General features: G+C 48.2%; 1 protein-coding gene across 1 annotated transcript in view; it reads left to right on the forward strand.

Moving 5' to 3' along the window:
* RBM19 (RNA binding motif protein 19) overlaps nucleotides 1-22,116 on the forward strand; it is a 461,658-nt gene that overhangs the window by 12,185 nt on the left and 427,357 nt on the right. Inside the window, exons 2-3 of the mRNA XM_078667139.1 lie at nucleotides 6,064-6,246; nucleotides 8,861-8,980. Coding sequence (XP_078523265.1) covers nucleotides 6,064-6,246; nucleotides 8,861-8,980 — 303 coding nt within the window. The remainder of the gene's footprint in view (nucleotides 1-6,063; nucleotides 6,247-8,860; nucleotides 8,981-22,116) is intronic.

Consider the following 22,116-nt stretch of genomic DNA (forward strand, 5'->3'; position numbering starts at 1 on the left):
AATCTGCTGTATATCAATAGCCATTTAACTGATCATCATGTATAACGATATGGATGGTTCAACATGAGGTTTACAGGCAAGTATAGAAGTCCTCTGTGGAGTTCAGACCTCCTGGTGTCTTACTGTCCATCTCCAGGATGTACCTGGTCTCTAGACTCCTCAGAGCACCCTCTCTATCACCTCCTCTTCTTAAGGGGCTTATCGAGTCAATGGTATAATATCTTAAGAGTGCACTGTTGTTGTTGTGACACTCTTTGAAGTGCCGAGCTACCGGATACGCGGAGTCATTGGTGTTGATCGCCCGTATGTGCTGGAGTATTCTCTTGTGGACCTGCAGCTTGGTACTACCAACATACCGCAGGCCACAAGGACACTCCAGCACATACACCACGTACTCACTCTTGCAAGTCAATTGTTTATTGATCTTGCGTGGGGTAGCAGAGAAGGGAATAATATATTCCGATTTGTTGACCCCATGGAGGCAAGCCTTACAGCTGGAACATTTCCTAAAGGCTCTGCTTCTATCCAACCAGTTCTTGCGGGAAACAACCTCAGGACTAGGTCTAACCAGGGCATCCTGCATGGAATAGGCTTTCCTATAAGTGATTAAAGGCTTGGCTGGCATGGTACTCCCTATGACGGGGTCACATTTAATCAGATTCCAATATTTAGTAACTGATTTTCTCAAAGCACCATGTTGCCTGTTGTATGCCCAAATTAATCTAGTCGGTTGTTTATCATGAATCTCAGTGTGTTTCAGCTTATCTTTGGGCTCAAGGGCCGAATCACGGGATAACGCATTAGCCCTGCGCATAGCCTTATCAATTTCCTCCGCCTTGTAACCCCTGGCCAGAAACCTGATTTTACTAGCTTCCTGTGCCTGGCTGCATTGTGTGATGGTACTGCACAGACGTCTGATTCGGAGCATCTCTCCATATGGGATGCTCCGAATCAGATGAGCGGGGTGATGGCTACTCGCGTGAAGCACCGTGTTTCCTGCCGTTGGTTTTCTATACAGCTTGGTCTGCAACACGCCATCTTTAATTTCAATAGTCATATCCAAGAAATGCACATGGGACTGACTGATGTCAGAAGTGAAAGCCAGATTGTAATCATTGACATTGAGAGTAGTGACAAAATGTTCAGCCTCAGATCTTGTACCACGCCAGATTAGGAACACATCGTATATATATATTTTCCATCTCCACAACAAACAGAGCCCATTTGAGGTGAGGCCCCACAAATTGAGTAACGCTCACTTTTTTTTATTGAGTGCTTGCGAGCAGGCACCTTATCAGGAAACAAAACATCATAAAATCTTCCGCCAGACGCAATTCAGGGATAACCTTTCTTCAGTGGCGTGGTAAAGATGAAAGTGCTGCAGCGCACAGTCAATTTAACCACCTGCCGCAGTGGGCGTGCTCTAAACGAAATTTGTTTTATTTATTTACATGTTAACTTAGCTGTAAAAATCCTTAATCCATACATTACTACTCCCCACCCTGCCCCTCCCCACGTCACCGCCCTACAGGTCATCCCACTACCGACCGCGGCTGGTAAAGGCATATGTGTGGTAAAGGATGCGTTGTCAAGGCACGCGTGGTAAAGGCATGCGTTGTGATGACGCCCAACCCACTATATCCTATTCCTCTCTACAACACTCCACTGTACACCACTGCACTGAATACCACTCCACGCTATTCGACTCCAGTCCATTGTACCGCACTCCACTCTACGCCACTCCATTGTACACTATTCCACTGTACTTCGTTCCACTGTACCACTCTTCACTCCGTGCCACTGCAGTCTGCACCACTCCAGTTTTAGGTTAGAAATTCTAAAGTTATACCTTTTTAATAAAAAAATTTACAGAACAATTTAAATTATTATAACTCACGCACCTCCATTCCCAGTGTATTCAATTCGGTAGCCACAATACAATAACTAAAAGTTGTGCCGTCTCTATGTAATGCTTATTCCCTTTATTATGTAATTTATACTTTCTAAAATTCTAGCATTTACAATAACACTTATGACATTGAAAATCACATCATTGTGAGAACAGAGTGCACGGTAGAGTGGTGAGTTATAGTTAATGTATTATGGCTACCGAGTTGAATGCACTGTATATGGAAGTACGCAAGTTATCATAATTTGAAGGTGTTGCGTAAATTATAAATTAAAGTTATAACTTAACTTTTATTTGTATAGAAAAACTAAATAAAGTTATAGTAATTTAATGGTGGTGCATAAATGATCATTTTAAGTTATAGTATAACTTTAGTATTTCTAAAGTTTGTTTAGTTTAAGTTTGGTTGGTATAGAAAGAATAAATAAAGTTTGCCTAACTATAGCAAAAGTTTAACCTTTAGAATTTTCATTGAATAGATATAGATATGGTTATGGACAATACTAGCATCCCACTAGTTCTTTAGGGCCTGTATGACTCGAGGACAGTTGGGTAACGCTAGTGGCAGGCATTTCTGGTGTTTGTCCTGCAGCAAGCCCTGGCGCTCACTGAATTGCCCAGTACCTCCTTTTTAGGTTTTGACCATGCAGGGCATTGTAAAGTTAAAGAGTCGATGCTTGCTGTTGAAAGATGGCGCAGGGTAAATTGTCTACATCAGGCTGCATATATTACTCACATAATTATTAAATCCCAGCAGCATTATACTTTTGCATAAAGATATGAGCTTTATTATCTTTTATCTAAATGTCCTTTTGTCTAAACCTTAGGGACTCGCATTAAGGTTTACAAAAATAGGGGTAAACACTGCTCTGTTAAACGCTGTGTAAGTGGTCAGTGATGGCACTATTTAATACTTAATCCATACTCTTGTTTTTTCTCTTTGCGTGGCGTCACTGGAGCCACCTAAGTGGACCGCACTGCCCAGCAAATCACACAGTATTCATTAGGTAGTCGTGGATAATGGTAGGTGGCTCAGTTTGATCCAGGTAGGAGGAGGGCAGTGGCAGGTATCTGCACATGCTCTGCAGAGCTGGCTGCTTGAGGAAAGAAGACTTTTCTGGGTGCAGAGGTACAATACAGACTGGTCCTATGGCATAGATGTAGTGACTGTGAATATTACTACACATGAGCTACCAAGGTCCTTGTTCTCAGAAGAGTTAAAGGCAATTTAGAGTGTACCACACTGACTCACTATCATTGGTTGCAGAAGAAGTAGTAGCAATGCCGGGTGCAACAGACAGGCACTCACAGGCATCGGTTGCAGATGTGGTAGCAATGCAGAGTGCAGACTTTCAGGGCCATGAGTGATTATTGAGTTCTGGGGAAATAGTCCTAATGCAGTGACAGCAGGGTGCACGGGGTAGGTTGCAGATAAGCCCTGGCAGCAGCTACAACCTCCTCGGTTTTGGAGGCTTGGCATCTCCCAACTTCAAATGGCAAGATTCTAGAAACTGCATTTATGCTGTGGAAGAACCAGGCATGCCTCTTGGTTTCTTTCAGCAGCACCAATATTTATTCCTCACTCCAGTTCCTATAAACCTTAACACTAATAGTGAGATACTCACAGCATCCTCCTCTGGTTCTCACTTTCCTCAGTACATGTGTGGAGTGACTCTTGAGATCAAGGAATATACCGGATATGGTCACTGTGTTAGTCTATAAACCGCTGTGCTTCTTTTGGCCTAAATCCAACTGGCTCGTCAAATTTGAAGTTGGTCTCAAAGGTTGGGTTTGGAACAAACAGTCTGCTCTAAGTGTATTTTACTTTCTGTGAGTCACAGCTGCAAGGCAACCACATTTAGGTGAAACTGTCACTATTAGTTTGTATGTTGCTCTCAAACAGCTCTGTTCATCAACACCAAGGGGTCGATTCCGATCCCGTAAAAAGCGCTCAGAATCGTCATACGGAGCATTTGTTTCCGTACGATTCGTACCCGTAACCGTCCCCGTACGAACAACGTAGTATGATCCACACCCAATGCAGCTATCCGTACGATTCGTACCAGGGACAGTACGAATCGAATTACCGTACGAATCGCCCTCGGAACCCGCTGTACACGACGTTTGTACGGTTCGCGGCTGCTTCTTACAACCTGGCAAGTACGATCCGTGTTGGGTACGCTCCGTATGACCCTTTTTCTACGGGAGCTGGAAACTGCCGTAAAAGCAGAGTTCGCCCCGAAACAGGTACAGAACACCCCCCCCCCCCGGGTACGGCACGTATACCCCATGATCACGTACCCCTGCGATCATGGGGGGTACGTGCCGTACACCCAGCGCTGTACGGTGTTATGTGATTGTGCGCTTTTCCGTACGAATCGCCCTTACCTGACATAGACCGTACGACTCGCGTCCTGGTAGCCCGGTCGGGATCGTAATCGTCGGGTCGTACGGCGTCTGTACGAGTCGTACGGAAACGGCTCCGGATGCGAGTCGTACGGACGGTGATTTTTAGCGGATCGGAATCGACCCCAAAGTGTGGGATGCGAGGATGAGGGTTTGGAAAGCAGCCATAGTCTAGGTCACTGGCTGCCTTACTGCAACTGGTTTGGTTCAGGTCCATTGCAACAAAAGGTCCTTCCATCTCCTTTGTCTAACAGAATAATTCAAGCCAGATAGTTGCACTAGAATTTACAAAGAATTCCTGAGGAAGATGCAAGTCTGAGGAGCAGCACAGGAGTACATGCAGGGAAACAACTGACTGAACATGCACTTACACTGGCTACTTCTTAACCCTGTGGAACACCCTACCTCTTTAGGACTTGCACACAGCCAGGGGGATCCCACATGGGTAATCTACCTCACATACACCTCTACAGTCTCATCCGAACTCCACACACAACCTAGGAAAGTACGTGGCCCATTGTGACATTTTTACCATGGAAGGCTTGTAGGCTGTCTTCCCAAAGGTATTCATGTATAAAAGCATGCACCCAGGGCTGTAATCAGTTGCCACCTATTGTTCGTAGTGGCATGGCCTGGTCTCGTCGGCAATGTTGAAAGAAGTGCCACTTTTGTTTTACTTTAATTACCCAACATGGCTTAGCAAGCTGCTGATTAGCAAAATGCCAACATTGTGTAGAGCACTTGTCAGGAGACTCATGACACAGATCTCATGCGCCAGTAAATATATGGAGTCTGCCAGGACACTAAAATGAGAGGCAGGTTGTTACATCAGACTTTCGACCTTTCAGTTGACATCCAAGAGATTGTTTATTAATCAGGCAGACTATTTTGAGTGCTGGTGCTCTTGTGTTGTGTATCTTTCATATACGAGTGTTTTGTAGTTTCTGGCAAGATGCAGTGTTCTTTATCACTTTCACAAAATAGGCAGATTTGTGCTCATGCCAATACTGATCACAATAATCTTTGCATGGATTGCACTATGCTCGTATTGCTTTGTAGTCATGCATTGTGTCCTGTTGCAAGTAGAATGAATTAGGTAGTGGGCCCTATATTAAATGTTTGGAGCAGGCATTGTAACTGCTTTACCACCAGTTGCACAAATGCAAAGCAGCCCATTTCTTGATGATCCAATATGGAAGGCGAAGCTGCTTTCCCCCTATCCAGTGTACTTTTTCTTTGTGATCTATGCCACAGGCATAAAGTGATTATTTTCCTATTTTTCTGATTCTACTTGCTCAGACCAAAACTCTTGGCAAACCTGTCTGCCTTCTCAACTCCACCCACTCTCTCTCAGCCATTTCCCCCTTTCTCTGACCTCCTGACCTCACTGTCTCTGCCTCTCTGGCGTTTAGTCCCTTATCTGATTCTCCTATTCCCCTCCCCATTCTCTTAATTTATCTGTACCCCGTCTTCTGTCTTCTATTCTCTCTCGGAAGCTGGCCCACACATCTTCTTTCTCAGCCAACCTTTTGCTCCCTCACACTCCTGTTTGCTCTCTTGGTCACCCATTTATTACTTTGCCAACGCTCGTTTGTTTCCAACTACCTGCCTTGTCTTGAGTGTTTTTCCTTCTTCATTGCCTTCCAAACTCACTCTTCTCCTTTTCTCCACTTTTTGCCTTGCAGGTCTTCATACTTTTTCTCTTTATAATCAGCCTACCGTCTTTGTTCTTTGCTCTTAATTTTCAGATGAAAGAAGATCGTTTCCGGTCTCTCTTTAGCGCCTTTGGAACGCTAACGGATTGTACTTTGAAGTTCACAAAGGAAGGAAAATTCCGTAAGTTTGGCTTCATTGGCTTTAGCTCTGAGGATGAGGCAAGAACTGCTCTTAATCACTTTAACAAGGCCTTCATTGACACTGCAAGAGTCTCGGTAAGTTTCCTAGGTGACTAAACTTTTCATTGTAGAAATTAATTTTGTGGCTGAGATCAAATCACTGTATTTAAAAATTCAGTTTGGTTTTGGAATGATTAACACATATAAAAATAATTCCTCTTGACATTTGTTTTATGTACATTTTCACCTCGATTTTCATTTTTAATATCCTGAAAACCTGACTGAGTTTGATCTTTGGTAGGTTGATCATTCCCTGCTGTTTGGAATCCTATGCTTTTGGTATCACTTTTAGTCTAATGTGTTTAAAACAATTTTCTGTCTCCTTAGCTGTCTTAAAAAAGTGTGCTTGACAAAATCTATGCTGGTTATCTTATAATGCATTGCACAGACAAAGATAAAAGATGTAGAGTCACGCTTGAATCTTGTCAGAGCATCGGTTCTTTTGTAATTGCTCTCTTTCCTTGCTATGATTTAAGAAAGAAAAAAAAGAACAATACTTGCTGGACAAACCGCCTTCAAAAAGCTTATTGTTTAAACTGAAAAGGCTTTTACATAAATGCTGTAAACAGTTAACACACATTGTAGACTATTTCATATGATCCCTATAACACATGAAATTAAGTTAATTTGTTAATTTTACATTTTTGTAGACAGTAGGTGATATAGTATGGAACATCAATAAACATAAGCACCTTTAGTTGGCTGAGAGACAGGTAATCAAACTTAGCAAGTATATAAATCGCTGATTTTCTGCACAACAACTAAAAGCTCTGAGAAGACAATTTAAAAACAGTCCATCATTGCTCCCAAAGTAAAACTTTTACAGGAACAAATGGACTCTTCCTCTAATTCTGTTAAAGCATTCACTATATTTATCCGAACATCACTCCTATCGCTAAATTCTACCATCTACATTAGCTAATTGTGACACAAATTGTTGCCTTCCTTGACATTAAAGAGACTGTCTCCCCAAAACCAGTTACATTTTGAACACTTTGTTCCAATCAGCACAGAGCAGAACATGCAGTCCTCATCCAAATACTATTGCGCCTGGTGCCATTGATTGTCTTTAAAGCCAGTTTAACTTTGTATCATTATGTCAGCCCTGATTAGTACGTCACTTACTCAGAGAATCTTAAACGATCTATTGATATCTGGCTAAATCATCCCCATACAGAAGTAACCCAACTCAAGCCATAGTTTTCCTACCATTTTACAGAATGTTTTCCAACCTGCTTAGCCTTGGTAAAGACATCATAAGCTGTGCGTCAGAACAAATCATTACCTAGATAACTAAAGTACAGCTCTTATTGATGATTAATGTGGCTTCTGGTTCTACTGTAGCCTTGAGAACACCACCCTGGAAAAAAAACTTAAATGAGGTACTGCAAAATGTAAGCAGTGAGAACTCCTGTCTTATTCTTTTATCTGATCCCTGAATAAATTGTTCTACAGTTGATCATACAAGGCTAATCTCTCAATCTTGGAACTCTGCGTGGACCTTGACCAACCCCTTTGTTGGTTAACCTCTTTCCTGATGAAGATGGATAAATAATTCCTCGACCTGTCCCACAGTGTCATGTGGGGTTACTGAGCCATAGTTTTAGCTCCTTCTCTGTTTAGTTTGTACCTTGAGCCTCTGAGCACAATATTTGAGGGATTGGGCATTTCTATTCACCAATATGTGATGACCCCAAAGACTGCTTATCCATTACTCTCCAAACATGGATGACTGCCAACGTTTGGATGCTTAATGCCCAGAAAGCTACGTTCTCACTGATTAACCCTTGTATATGAACACATTTGACTCTGTGTTCTTCCCCATTTTCAAAGTATAATATCGCTCTTGGTGTCTCTCACCTACAGGTACATAGTTAGGCTTTACTTTAGAATATTTTCTTTCACCGTTTCTTCTTGTAAACAAAGTAGTGAAAGCTACCAGTTTTCACCTTTTGCTGTCTCTTAAACACCTAAGAATAGCACTCCACTGCCTGGTTATCTTTCACCTGGTGGTTGACAGTGCCATTCTTGTTGTGTCTCTTCATTCTTGATTTTCCCTCTCAAAGCCATAATACACCCTGCACATGGACTCTTCTGTTCATCATGAAAGTTTCTTGCATCACCCAGATGCAATTGATATTGTCAATCCGTTGAAGCAACAGGTAAATATCCAACTAGTTGCCTAGTCTGAAATGCCTTATGCCTAAATACGTCTACATGTTTAGTCAGTCTAAGTAGTCTGGAAGCCTCTCTTTTCTTTTTATGCCTGAAGTAAAATGAATATCTTTTGGTGCTCCAATTTATAATTTTATATCCAGTGATCTACCTCACTGTTCTGCAAAATATGTATTGGTTTGTTACTATGTAAGCAGTCTAATACTGTTGTTAGTCCAAGAAAGCTCCATAAAACGCTTACAAAATATAATAATTAAATTAGCTTGTCTTTCTTTCCTTTGCTTACCAATTGTATGTCCAAAATAATTCTACTTTTGCAGAAGAATATCAGAGTTTTATTCATGAATGCCTCCTTTCCATGGATTGACAGTCCTTGTTAAACTGTGAAACACATCCCATCACATATGGATATGAGCACATTTTTTCATAAATCAGAATAACAACAGTCAATTCTTATTTTTTTTTATTTTCAAAGGTTGAATTCTGCAAATCATTTGGCGACCCAACAAAAGCGAAGGCATGGAGCAAGCACTCCCAGAAACCAGAGCAACCCGAGAAACCTACAAAGAAGACAAATTCCACTGATACAAAGAAAGTAAGATGGGTCCTCATCGTTTGTGATTGGGATGGGGGAAACATACAAATCTGGTCTTGCTGTAAAGTGTTTAATTTGGCTAATCTCGTCCTGCATTGTAATATAGGGATTGTCCCTTAGGTTAGAATCCTGATTCAGACTTTCTGAAATCTCAGATTCTGGCCGGTCGGTATCTTTTACATCACAAGAATTTGTTCCTAGAGTGAGAAAACATGCGGGCCAGAGTTCCTTCCCACATGCTTTCTCCCATTCTAGTGACAAATTCACTCATATTAATTTCAGCAGGGATGGTGCATGTCGGGTGAGAGGGGGTGTAGGCTGCCAGGCAAGGAGGGAGTCTTGGGTGAGGGGAGACTCTGGTCTCTCTGAGAGGAGCATTACTAGCTCTCTGTGCTGGAGGACATTGACAGAAGCTGGGCTGCAGTGGCTGCTCTTCCGCTGAGGTAGAGCGTCACCCCACTGCTTTTAGCACTGGAAATGAAGGAAAAATAAAATGATAATAACTTGATGTTTTTATCATTTTATTTGTCCTGTGTCTTTTCAGGGCGGGAGTGCTCTACTCTCAGAGCAGGGGAAGAAGTAGTGACACTCTGTAAACCCCGCCTGACGGTTTGACCTGCCCTCTCGAGCCGGCCAAACAGTCATGCACACTTTGTATGTTCTCCATGCTGGCTGCATTACAGCCTGCATGGAGAACATGCCCAGGCCCCCATTCCCTATGCAGCATTGTGATTGGTCAGGGGGGCCTGGCTGATTCTTTTTCCGGTTGGAGCGGAGGAACGAGGACGATGAGGTACGACACGGAGAGACGCATGGAGGTAATTTTTACGGGCTCGGCGACGTCACCACTTCGTCAGAAGTGGGGAGGAGCTGCGAGCCGTATTGTAAAGGGTATTCTGTTCAGTGCTGGATAAATTTTTCTTAGCTCGTGCATTTTCAGTGAGTTTTTTTATTATCTGAATGGTGATTGGTCGTTGCGGTGCTGTTTTTGTAGTAGTCTTGATGCCATAGGGCATATGTAATGTTAGGCGGCCATGTTGGCATATTCTGTGCGGTTACGCGCACGGCAGACTATTAATCTTAATTAGGAGCTGTCAGAGTGCCCGTGTAATGCAATCCAGATGGTCTGAGCGGTGAGCGCGTTCAATGTAAAATGACGAGAGGAGAGGCAGCAGGCGAGGCTCACAGAAGATGACTCGTACGTGCTCGTCTACACTGTAGTTCTTGTGTTTCCTGAATACTCTCATTTTGGTGCTTTATTTTGCTCTCTTTCAAATATTCTCACAATAATGTCAGTGCTAACCAGATGGCAAAAAGTCTAGCGCGTCTTAGCATGACCACAAAATAATGTCTATTTAGTGAAAATCGTTTAAGCACTGTGCAATTGACAGCTTTTTCGAATGCTTATTAACACTCGCAACTACTTAAGGGAGGCCATTTCACCCAGTTGTGTTCGTACAAGAATGGCTGCCTGAACAGCTCGAACCACCTCTGCTTCACAAAAACGGCATTTCAAGAAAGCCATTTGAAGTGTTGGATGAATTGTATGCAAACTCACATCTCACTATCTGAGAAGTGACATTTGTCTGTCACATATTCCAATATTTTGTGTGAATTTCCACAGTGCCCGAACAGAATCTGAAGCCTTTTCCAAGTGTTTTGATCTTTAATTCAAATAATTGTTCCATAGTTGTTCGATCAACAAAGATCTTTTAGGTATTTTTTGTTACATTTATGCTGATCTTTGCGTTAAGAACTTTACTGCAGTAGCGCTACACCAATTTGTGTGGGTTGAGGCATGGAAGGTGTTTGTTGGAATAAAACTGCTTGAAATTAAAAAAGTACGAGCTGTCCCATACATGTTGTTAGACCTGTCTGCCCCTGTGAGTTCCCTCACAATTATTATTTATTTTGTCCCCTTTGGCATTCCAGTGAATCCAGTTATGTATTTTCTTTTTTTTAATGTCCACCAGAATTTTTCCAGTGTTCTCGTGGGGGCTAGGTGTTTCTTGGGCCTATTGTTTTACCAAGGCCTAGTTTTCCTCACAGAAAGCAACTGTTAGAACATGATTCCTAAAATGGTGGCTACTAACTGCCATAACGGTCACCTAAGGGTGGCAGACCCATAGGCTAGCGTGAGGAAGGTTCCAGAACCAACTAGTAGCTTCCAGGGGTCTGAGGCCAGCCTATAAAAGGCCAGTGACCAGGGAGCCATTTTGGGACAGTATTAGAAGTGACCAGTGCGGAGAGAGGCGACTTGAGGAGGAGGATATCACACTAGTAGTGACAAGATCGACCTTTGGGGCCGGCTGTTGCTCTACTGGGAAGTGACCCCTCATAGGCTGACCAAACCCCACTGCCACAGCAACCATATTAAGAAACAGAAGACTCCGTGGCAAGTTTTATAACCATCAGTGACTCTCGCAGCGTGGCTCTCAAGTGACCTGTGAAGTCCTGCCCTGAAGGCACGTGTGCAGTGGAAACGAACCTGGACACAGTGACACTCTGAATGGTAAAGGAATCAGGGGTCAAGGAGTTAAAACTGCCGCGACTGCAGCACATGAGCCCGGAGTCCACATTGTGAAGAGAAGCGGCGGAACCAGCTGTTGACCTTACCCGAAGTAAGCGCCACTGCCGTGTGGGATCCCTGTCGTGGGATCGGAAGAGGAGGAAGAGCCCAGCTGAACCGTGTTGCCATCCGGAGGAACCTGAGGTAGCGTCGGAAGAGGCGGGGAGACTGCAGGAGGAGGCCGGACGGGGGCGGAGCCTTCGTGCCTGAGGAGAGCGTCTGCGAGGATCAGGAAGCGGCTCGAAGCGGCTGACTGAGGCAGCGGTAACGGAGCAGCGGTTCAAGGGAGAGACAGTGGCCGCCGACACTCGTATAACGCAGCACAAGTGGGCAGAGAAGCCAAGACACCACAAGTAAGCGTGGGAGAGTGGTCGGGTGGGGAGGAGCAAACGAGTCCCTGCCGGAACTTACCCCAAGTAGCTGAACAACCGGGGACACTTAAGGAGACAGCAAATTACCTGTGTGACACTCATTTAGGAGATATAGCAAACCCGAGACAATCCTCTCAGTGAGGGGGTGATCCATGTGAGAAACTACCTGCCCATAACGGAACTTGTGATGGAGAGTAAGCTGGAAGCCGAGGGGCTTCAGGGAAACGGGAGTGTAAGGGGGTGGGCGGTGGAGCCGGGTCAGACACAGGTGCAACTAGAGGGCCCAAGAGGGTATCTAGGGAAGCAGAGTCGGCATAGGCAGGAATCCGTTTCAAAGAGGGTTTTATTTTAATTGGCACAGTATATGTTTTCCGTTGGCGGCTGGTTAGCCTTTCCCTCGCGAAGGCGGCAGGGTCGTAGGTGGTCCGGGCAGGATCCAGGGTGTCAGGGCCGGTGGTCCGGTCGTCCCCAGAAGGCAGCTCCGGCCGCAGCGTGGAAGGAAAGGAAACCGGAAGTTAGTGACTGCTTCCTTTAGGCAATGCAAGGACCAGGGGTGAGGGACACCAGTGCACTCGTGTTTTATTTACAAAAGGCAGACCAGTGCTCAGTCGGTGCTCGTGAGGTCGGGGTTAGGGGATGCGGGAACAGGGACACGCGTGCAGGAGGCTTTACTTGCTAGGGGGTAGCGGACTCTGTCCCAACCAACCCGCCATACGCCCCCGTACCTGTTTAAGCCACACTCCTCCCGTGGGCGTGTGGCAGGGCGGAACGTATTTCCTCGGCTCTCCTGGCCGCTGGCTTGCTTCTCCTGGGCTCCTCGAGGACTCGTCTTGTGGGCTCGTCAGGGAAGGTGCAGCTGGGCTCGTCCGTGGTTCTCCTCCGCCGGGCTTACTCCTGGGAAACGCCTCGCGTCCTCTCGACTCGGGGCTCGCGTTCTCCGCCTCTTCCTCCGTCCAGGGCTCTTTTGAAGTTGCCTCTTCCTGTGCAGGGGGCGGGGCTACCGCGCCGGTCTCCCAGGCCTTAAAGGAGACGTGTTCAGCCTCCGGGTTCATAGGCCACCAGTATTCCGGGTCACCCGTTCTCCAGTCTTCGGGGTCCTGCTCGTCCTGGGGCTGCATGGGGGCAAGGGAAGAACGTAAACCAGGTGCGGTGGTCCACCAAGGGGTCATCGGCTCAGCGTCCACGGGGTCAGTAGCCCCCGCCCCGTGACACACCTCCCCCCCTGGACTCTCCCGATCGGGGAGAGGCTGAACCCTTGACAAGAAGTCCGCATTCCCATTGTCCGTCCCCTTGCGGTGTACCACTGTAAAAGCATAGGGCTGGAGCGAGAGGAACCATCTGAGGACCCTGGGGTTGTGACTACCTTGTTGGTGCATCCAACGGAGAGGGGCATGGTCAGTATGCAGGATGAATGGCCGTCCCTCAAGGTAATATCTTAGCTTCTCTATCGCCCACTTGATGGCGAGACATTCCCTTTCAATGGTGGAATATTTTGTCTCCCTGGGGAATAGCTTGCGGCTGATGTACACTACCGGATGTTCCCTCCCGTCGGCTCCTGTCTGTGACAATACTGCTCCCACTCCGGTGTTAGAGGCATCTGTGGCCAATGAAAAAGGTTTGTCGAACTTAGGGGATATCAAGAGGGGGGCAGTGGTCATGGCTCTTTTGAGCCTGTGGAAGGCCTGTTGTGCCTCAGGGGAGGGAGAGGCTATGTCCCTGGGCCTGACGTCCTTCCTTAGCAAATCGGTAAGCGGAGCGGCCACTTCCGCGAAGTTGGGTATGAACCGCCTGTAATACCCTATGAGCCCTAAAAAGGCTCTCAACTCCCTTTTTGTGGTTGGGTAGGTCACCGCTGTTATGGCTTGTACCTTGGCATCTTGGGGGGCTATCTGGCCGTCACCCAGAACGTATCCCAGATAGTTCACCTTTGTAAATGCCACTCTGGATTTCCGGGAGTTGACATGTAGTCCTGCTTTCTGTAGAGCCGCTAATACTGCTCCTAGATGTTCAAGGTGCTCTTCCCAACTACCACTGAAGATCACTATATCATCCAGATAGGCGGAACAGTAACGAAGGTGGGGCCTCAGAACTTGGTTCATCAGGCGCTGGAAGGTTGCGGGGGCCCCGTGGAGGCCGAAGGGTAGTACGGTGAACTCATACAACCCCTGATCCGTTACGAACGCCGTCTTCTTCCGGTCTTCCTCACGGAGGGGCACCTGCCAATACCCTTTCGTGAGGTCCAGGGTGGTTATATAGACGGCGTCCCTGATCTTCTCGATCAGCTCGTCCACCCTTGGTATGGGGTATGTGTCGAAGGTGGATATGGTGTTCAAGGCCCGAAAGTCCATGCAGAACCTCTTCGTCCCGTCCGGTTTGGGTATCATCACGATGGGCGAGGACCACTCGCTGGTCGAAGGCCGAATCACCCCCAAGTCTAGCATGGCTTGGACTTCCTTGTTCACCGCTGTTCTTCTGGCCTCGGGGATCCTGTAGGGTCTCTGTTTTACCGTCTTCCCGGGTTCAGTATTGATCTGATGCTCTACCAGCGAGGTTTTACCGGGGAGGTCCGAAAATACGCCCGAATAAGAATGTAGGGCTTGCCTCAGCGAGACTTCCTCTTCTTTGGTCAATGCGGGGTTCACCACTAGTTGGGGAATGGTCGACGTCTCCGCATGGAGGACTCCCCGGGGAGCCGGTCCTAACCACTCCTTCAGCATGTTGATGTGGTAGCTCTGGGTCTTCCTGGGGGTCAGTTGTAGGCGATACGTGGTGTCGCCGAGGGCTTCCACCACTTTGTAGGGACCCTGCCACTCCCCCTTGGATTTCCCGCTCAAGGATGGCATCAGGACCAGGGCCCATTTCCCCACCGCTATACTTCTCAGTCTTTTTCCCCGATCGTAGTACCTTTTTTGCTCGTGTTGTTTCTGTTCGAGGTTCGAGGAGGCAAGGCCGCGTAGTTTCCCCAGTCTGCTCTTTAGGTGCCTGGTGTATTCGAGGACGGATTGCTGTTCCTGTATTTCCTCGGCTTCCCAAAGGTCCTTTGTGATCTCCAATAAGGTTCTGGGGTGCCTTCCATACAACAGTTCAAACGAAGAACACCCCAAACTGCTCTGTTTTTGGGACCGTAAGACATACAGGGCCAAGGGTAGCAGGCGATCCCAATCCGGTCCTTCTGCTGTCATCATCTTCTTTAAGACGTTCTTTAGGGACTGGTTATATCGCTCCACCAGTCCGTCGGTCTGGGGGTGATAAACCGACGTTTTCAGATGTTTAATGTTTAAGGCCTTGCAGACTTCCCTCATAAGCTTGGAGGTGAAGGGTGTCCCTTGGTCGGTCAGCACCTCTTTCGGGAAACCCACTCTAGCAAACAACTCCACAAACCGATCCGAGATGGCTGCGGTGGTGGGTGCCCTCAGGGGAAACGCCTCCACGAACCTAGTGGCATAATCCACGATGACCAAGGCGTAGACGTGTCCTTTTGCTGTTTTGGGCAGGGGCCCTATGAGGTCCATGCCGACTCTCTCAAAGGGAGTGCCCACAACGGGCAAGGGTCTAAGGGGCGCTGCACTCGGGCGGTTGGTGTTCCTTCTCTGGCACACTTCGCAGTGGGAGCAGTATTCCTGGACCTCCTTGTATATGCCGGGCCAGAAGAAATACCTCAGGATGGTCTCTGTGGTTTTCTCCTTGCCCGTGTGTCCTGCCGTGAGGTGGGTGTGCGCATAAAAAAGTACTTGTTCCCGGAAGGAGCGGGGTACGACCAACTGTGGTTGGCAGTCATCCCGGGGAAGTCGGTACAGGAGCCCGTTCCGTATGCTGAAAGTCGGGTACTCGGGGCGGTCTGGGCTTCGGGGAGCGTGAGCGCTTTCCCAGGCGTTGAACAGGGTCCTGTCTTCGGCTTGCGCGAAACGGAAACTGTGGTCCGTGGTCCAGGGCTCAGGAGCTATGTAATGCGAAAGGGGGTTAGTCCCTGACCCAGGGGACCGGTTTAGAGAGTCCCTGAACATTGAGAGGAAGTCGGGGTTATCCACTCCCACAATCACGTCTTCGGGTAGGGTGTCCACTACTCCCACCCTTACAGTGCAGGGGGCTTTCCCCTTGGGGGTGAGGGTGATGGTGGCCAGGGGGTAGGGCTTGACGTCGCCGTGAACACACCTGATGTGGACTACTGCGTCGGGGATGTATTGCCGTGGGGTGACCAGGTGTTTCTGCACTACGGACTGTCTGCACCCGGAGTCTAACAGGGCCCTTATGCGCAAGCCATTCATCCACATACTCACATAAAATGAGGAGCCCATCTCCGAGGAATAGAGCACCGCTCTGGGCAAGTATCCGACCTCCATCGGTTCTTCCGGGGGCGGACGTTTTCGGGGACACAGCCTAGCGATATGGCCCCACTCGCCGCAGTCGTAACACTGAGGTCCTCTCAACAGGGGGGCTATCGGTCCCGGTGGTTTCATCCGACCATACTCCCCACCGGTTTTCGGTTTCTTCTCCATCTTCCCCGCCAAGGGTGTTTTCAGGGCCTTCTCGTGTTCCCACGGTAGAGCCTTGGGTTGGGCTCTAGCGAAGTTGGCGGCCATGTTGATGGCCTGTTCTATCCCCAGTCCGGAATGTTGCCTCAGCCACCTTTGTGAGGCATATGGGAGAGCTTCCATGAACTGCTCCAAGTACACTTTGTGTAGGATCTCCTCTTTGGTGCAAGTGTCGGGGGTGAGCCACTTGTCTGCAGCCATCTTGAGGCGGTAGAACAGGGTCTTTGGGTTTTCTCCCGGGATGCCACGCTCTTTCCTGAATTTGACTCGGTAGGCCTCCTGGTCCAGCCCCAAATGGTCCAAGATCACCCCCTTAATAGCCGCATAGGGAGTGTTCCCCAAGGGATTCGCGGCCTGGTAGGCGGACTGTGCCTCCCCAGTCAGCAAAGGGGCTAGAAAAAACGGCCATTTGTCTTCGGGCCATCCCAACGCCCTCGCGGCCCTTTCAAAATTCATTAGGAAGGCATCAGGGTCTTCCCCCTGCAGGTATTTCTGTAGGGCGATACCCGAGGGGTGGGGACTATGGATCCTTGGTTCGCTCGTAGGGGTCAAAGAAGGGGGGGGCCCGCTCTTCATGCTCTCCAGCTGGGCTGAGAAGGTGGACTTAAACAGGTCTCTGTCTGCCTGTGCGGAGGTCAGCTGCCTCTCCACTGCCCATTCCAATTTTTCTTGTCCCTTGATGAGATGTTGGATGAGGGCGTCCATCTCGGTGTCACAGATGGACTGGTCTACCGATCCCACTTCTGACACCACTTGTAAGGGGGTGGGCGGTGGAGCCGGGTCAGACACAGGTGCAACTAGAGGGCCCAAGAGGGTATCTAGGGAAGCAGAGTCGGCATAGGCAGGAATCCGTTTCAAAGAGGGTTTTATTTTAATTGGCACAGTATATGTTTTCCGTTGGCGGCTGGTTAGCCTTTCCCTCGCGAAGGCGGCAGGGTCGTAGGTGGTCCGGGCAGGATCCAGGGTGTCAGGGCCGGTGGTCCGGTCGTCCCCAGAAGGCAGCTCCGGCCGCAGCGTGGAAGGAAAGGAAACCGGAAGTTAGTGACTGCTTCCTTTAGGCAATGCAAGGACCAGGGGTGAGGGACACCAGTGCACTCGTGTTTTATTTACAAAAGGCAGACCAGTGCTCAGTCGGTGCTCGTGAGGTCGGGGTTAGGGGATGCGGGAACAGGGACACGCGTGCAGGAGGCTTTACTTGCTAGGGGGTAGCGGACTCTGTCCCAACCAACCCGCCATACGCCCCCGTACCTGTTTAAGCCACACTCCTCCCGTGGGCGTGTGGCAGGGCGGAACGTATTTCCTCGGCTCTCCTGGCCGCTGGCTTGCTTCTCCTGGGCTCCTCGAGGACTCGTCTTGTGGGCTCGTCAGGGAAGGTGCAGCTGGGCTCGTCCGTGGTTCTCCTCCGCCGGGCTTACTCCTGGGAAACGCCTCGCGTCCTCTCGACTCGGGGCTCGCGTTCTCCGCCTCTTCCTCCGTCCAGGGCTCTTTTGAAGTTGCCTCTTCCTGTGCAGGGGGCGGGGCTACCGCGCCGGTCTCCCAGGCCTTAAAGGAGACGTGTTCAGCCTCCGGGTTCATAGGCCACCAGTATTCCGGGTCACCCGTTCTCCAGTCTTCGGGGTCCTGCTCGTCCTGGGGCTGCATGGGGGCAAGGGAAGAACGTAAACCAGGTGCGGTGGTCCACCAAGGGGTCATCGGCTCAGCGTCCACGGGGTCAGTAGCCCCCGCCCCGTGACAGGGAGGTAGCGAACCAAGTGGGGATCACCAGAGAGTGCTGGGGGAACAAAAGGTGATTGGTGGTGAACATCCTGGAGGGTGGAGGACACGATATCCGAAAGGCTGGCAGCACCTGTGTTTACTCTGATGGGCTCAGTGGTTTAACAAGTTTGGAGGGTGTTGAGAGCTGTTCTTCAGGGATGTAATATCTTGCTTGTCTTCTCCAGTAATTCCACTACTCGCACCAGAGCCTAATCGTGATTGTATGAAGCTGTGCGGGGGAGCTGCACCTGGCGAAATGTAATGTACCAGATATGATTTATTGTAAAGAAGCCTGTTTAATTATCAACCCGAATAGATGGGGAATGTTAGAGATTGCAACTCTAAGTTGTAGTGATTTCTCAACGTGACCTTCATACTTGGGGGGGGGGGGTAGAGAAATACTGAAATTGCCAAATGAATTTTGCGATGAACCAATAATTGAATGTGATGAGGTTAAATGATCTGAAACTGAAACCCGGCTCTAAAGAAAAGAAAGATACATCAAAGAATTTTATAAAAGGAACCGGTATTTTTTCTAAACTGGTGTGGTGTCATTATTTTGGTTGGTCATTCACTGGGTTACTGCGGGTGAGATTGTAAGCACTACACAAAGCCTCGAGGGGGTTTAGCTGATGCTGCTCTGTGCCAGGCTACCCTATGTAGTCTAGAAAAACCTAGGTCTAACACATGTTCTATGAGTATAAAAAATTCCAAAGTGACTGGCAAATAAGTCATAGCCTTATGGCAGCTGTGTATCTTTTTAGGAGATTCGCATGTCTCTTTTCTGTTATTTAGTAAATAAATAAGCATTAACAAAGGCAATACGTCTCGCCTATCTGAGATCTACTGCCTTTGTCAACGAGTTTTAATCCATGTTGCATAGCATCGCAGCCGATGTGCAACGTGGGTGAAAGTAAAAAAAATAAAAGCGCTGGGAGCTGTTGTGCAGTATGTCTGAAAGTTATATAAAACAAAAAATCATGGTGCATCAGCGCTCCGCATCAGTGTTTTATTTATTTAGTTTTTTCTTTCAGGTATGTAGCAAAGCTGCTGCTGTACAACATGACAGTCAAAAAAATAAAAATAAAACGCTATGATGGGGAGAACATTGACATTTTCTAGACTCTTTCATTTCCTGTACTTTCAGCCATGTTACACAATGGCTGTGTTGCTATGCAACACAGCAAAAAATAAATTGCCATAGTCAATAGATATTGCAAAGGCGAGACTTTTTGTGTTTGCCAATGGTGCTTTATTTGGCTCTGTTTCAAATATTCTCACAATAATGTCAGTGCTAACCAGATGGCAAAAAGTCTAGCGCGTCTTAGCATGAACACAAAATAATGTCTATTTAGTGAAAATCGTTTAAGCACTGTGCAATTTACAGCTTTTTCGAATGCTTATTAACACTCGCAACTATTTAAGGGAGGCCATTTCACCCAGTTGTGTTCGTACAAGAATGGCTGCCTGAACAGCTCGAACCACCTCTGCTTCACAAAAACGGCATTTCAAGAAAGCTACCCCTCTAACACACCGACCCTACTCCCCCCCTCATTTAATCTGTCCATTATAGAAATTACCGGGTGTCATTGTCTTTCACTAGTTTTTATTAAGAATCTTTTGCAGTTTGCAAAGTTATTTGAGTAGCCTTGGGCAATGTGTCCCACTGTGTGGATGACATCTAAAGTTAAAAACATTGTACGTGAGATGTTATGATCCATGGCTTACTGTTGGACATCACAGGCAGCAGCTGTGCAAGCTTCTTACACTCACAAGGAGACCACAGGCAGCTGAGGTGTAAGCTTCTCTCACTCACAAGAAGGACATGACAGGCAGCAGGTGTGCAAGCTTCTTACACTCACAAGGAGACCACAGGCAGCTGAGGTGCAAGCTTCTCCCACTCACAAGAAGGACATCACAAACTGTAGTGGTGCAAGCTTCTCACACTCACAAGAAGGACATCACAGGCAGCAGCTGTGCAAGCTTCTTACACTCACAAGGAGACCACAGGCAGCTGAGGTGCAAGCTTCTCCCACTCACAAGAAGGACATGACAGGCAGCAGCTGTGCAAGCTTCTTACACTCACAAGGAGAACACAGGCAGCTGAGGTGCAAGCTTCTCCCACTCACAAGAAGGACATCACAAACAGCAGTGGTGCAAGCTTCTCACACTCACAAGAAGGACATCACAGCCAGCAGCTGTGCAAGCTTCTCCCACTCACAAGAAGGACATGACAGGCAGCAGCTGTGCAAGCTTCTTACACTAACAAGGAGACCACAGGCAGCTGAGGTGCAAGCTTCTCCCACTGACAAGAAGGACATCACAAACTGTAGTGGTGCAAGCTTCCCACACTCACAAGAAGGACATCACAAGCAGCAGTGGTGCAAGCTTCTCACACTCACAAGAAGGACATCACAGGCAGCAGCAGTGCAAGCTTCTCACACCCACAAGGAGACCACAGGCAGCTGAGGTGCCATCTTCTCCCACTCACAAGAAGCACATCACAAGCAGCAGTGGTGCAAGCTTCTCACACTCACAAGAACGACATCACAGGCAGCAGCAGTGCAAGCTTCTCACACTCGCAAGAAGGACATCACAGGCAGCAGATGTGCAAGCTTCTTACACTCACAAGGATAGGGAGTGCAGAGTGCATAGGGAGTGCAGAGTGCATAGGGAGTGCAGAGTGCATAGGGAGTGCAGAGTGCATAGGGAGTGCAGAGTGCAGAGTGCAGAGTGCATAGAGAGTGCAGAGTGCATAGAGAGTGCAGAGTGCATAGGGAGTGCAGAGTGCATAGGGAGTGCAGAGTGCATAGGGAGTGCAGAGTGCATAGGGTGTGCAGAGTGCATAGGGTGTGCAGAGTGCATAGGGTGTGCAGAGTGCATAGGGTGTGCAGAGTGCATAGGGTGTGCAGAGTGCATAGGGAGTGCAGAGTGCATAGGGAGTGCAGAGTGCATAGGGAGCGCAAAGTGCAGAGTGCATAGGGAGTGCAGAGTGCATAGGGAGTGCAGAGTGCATAGGGAGTGCAGAGTGCATAGGGAGTGCAGAGTGCATAGGGAGTGCAGAGTGCCTGAGTGCAGAGTGCATAGGGAGTGCGGAGTGCAGAGTGCATAGGGAGTGCAGAGTGCTTAGGGAGTGCAGAGTGCTTAGGGAGTGCAGAGTGCTTAGGGAGTGCAGAGTGCATAGGGAGTGCAGAGTGCATAGGGAGTGCAGAGTGCATAGGGAGTGCAGAGTGCATAGGGAGTGCAGAGTGCATAGGGAGCGCAGAGTGCATAGGGAGCGCAGAGTGCATAGGGAGCGCAGAGTGCATAGGGAGCGCAGAGTGCATAGGGAGCGCAGAGTGCATAGGGAGCGCAGAGTGCATAGGGAGCGCAGAGTGCATAGGGAGCGCAGAGTGCATAGGGAGCGCAGAGTGCATAGGGAGCGCAGAGTGCATAGGGAGCGCAGAGTGCATAGCGAGCGCAGAGTGCATAGCGAGCGCAGAGTGCATAGGGAGCGCAGACTGCATAGAGAGTGCATAGGGAGTGCAGAGTGCATAGGGAGTGCAGAGTGCATAGGGAGTGCAGAGTTTAGAGTGCATAGGGAGTGCAGAGTGCATAGGGAGTGCAGAGTGCATAGGGAGTGCAGAGTTTAGAGTGCATAGGGAGTTTAGAGTGCATAGGGAGTTTAGAGTGCATAGGGAGTTTAGAGTGCATAGGGAGTGCAGAGTGCATAGGGAGTGCAGAGTGCATAGGGAGTGCAGAGTTTAGAGTGCATAGGGAGTGCAGAGTGCATAGGGAGTGCAGAGTGCATAGGGAGTGCAGAGTGCAGAGTGCATAGAGAGTGCAGAGTGCATAGGAAGTGCAGAGTGCATAGGGAGTGCAGAGTGCATAGGGAGTGCATAGAGAGTGCATAGAGAGTGCATAGGAAGT

This window comes from Lissotriton helveticus, chromosome 11 (genome assembly GCF_964261635.1).
Source record: "Lissotriton helveticus chromosome 11, aLisHel1.1, whole genome shotgun sequence".
Lineage (NCBI taxonomy): Eukaryota > Metazoa > Chordata > Amphibia > Caudata > Salamandridae > Lissotriton > Lissotriton helveticus.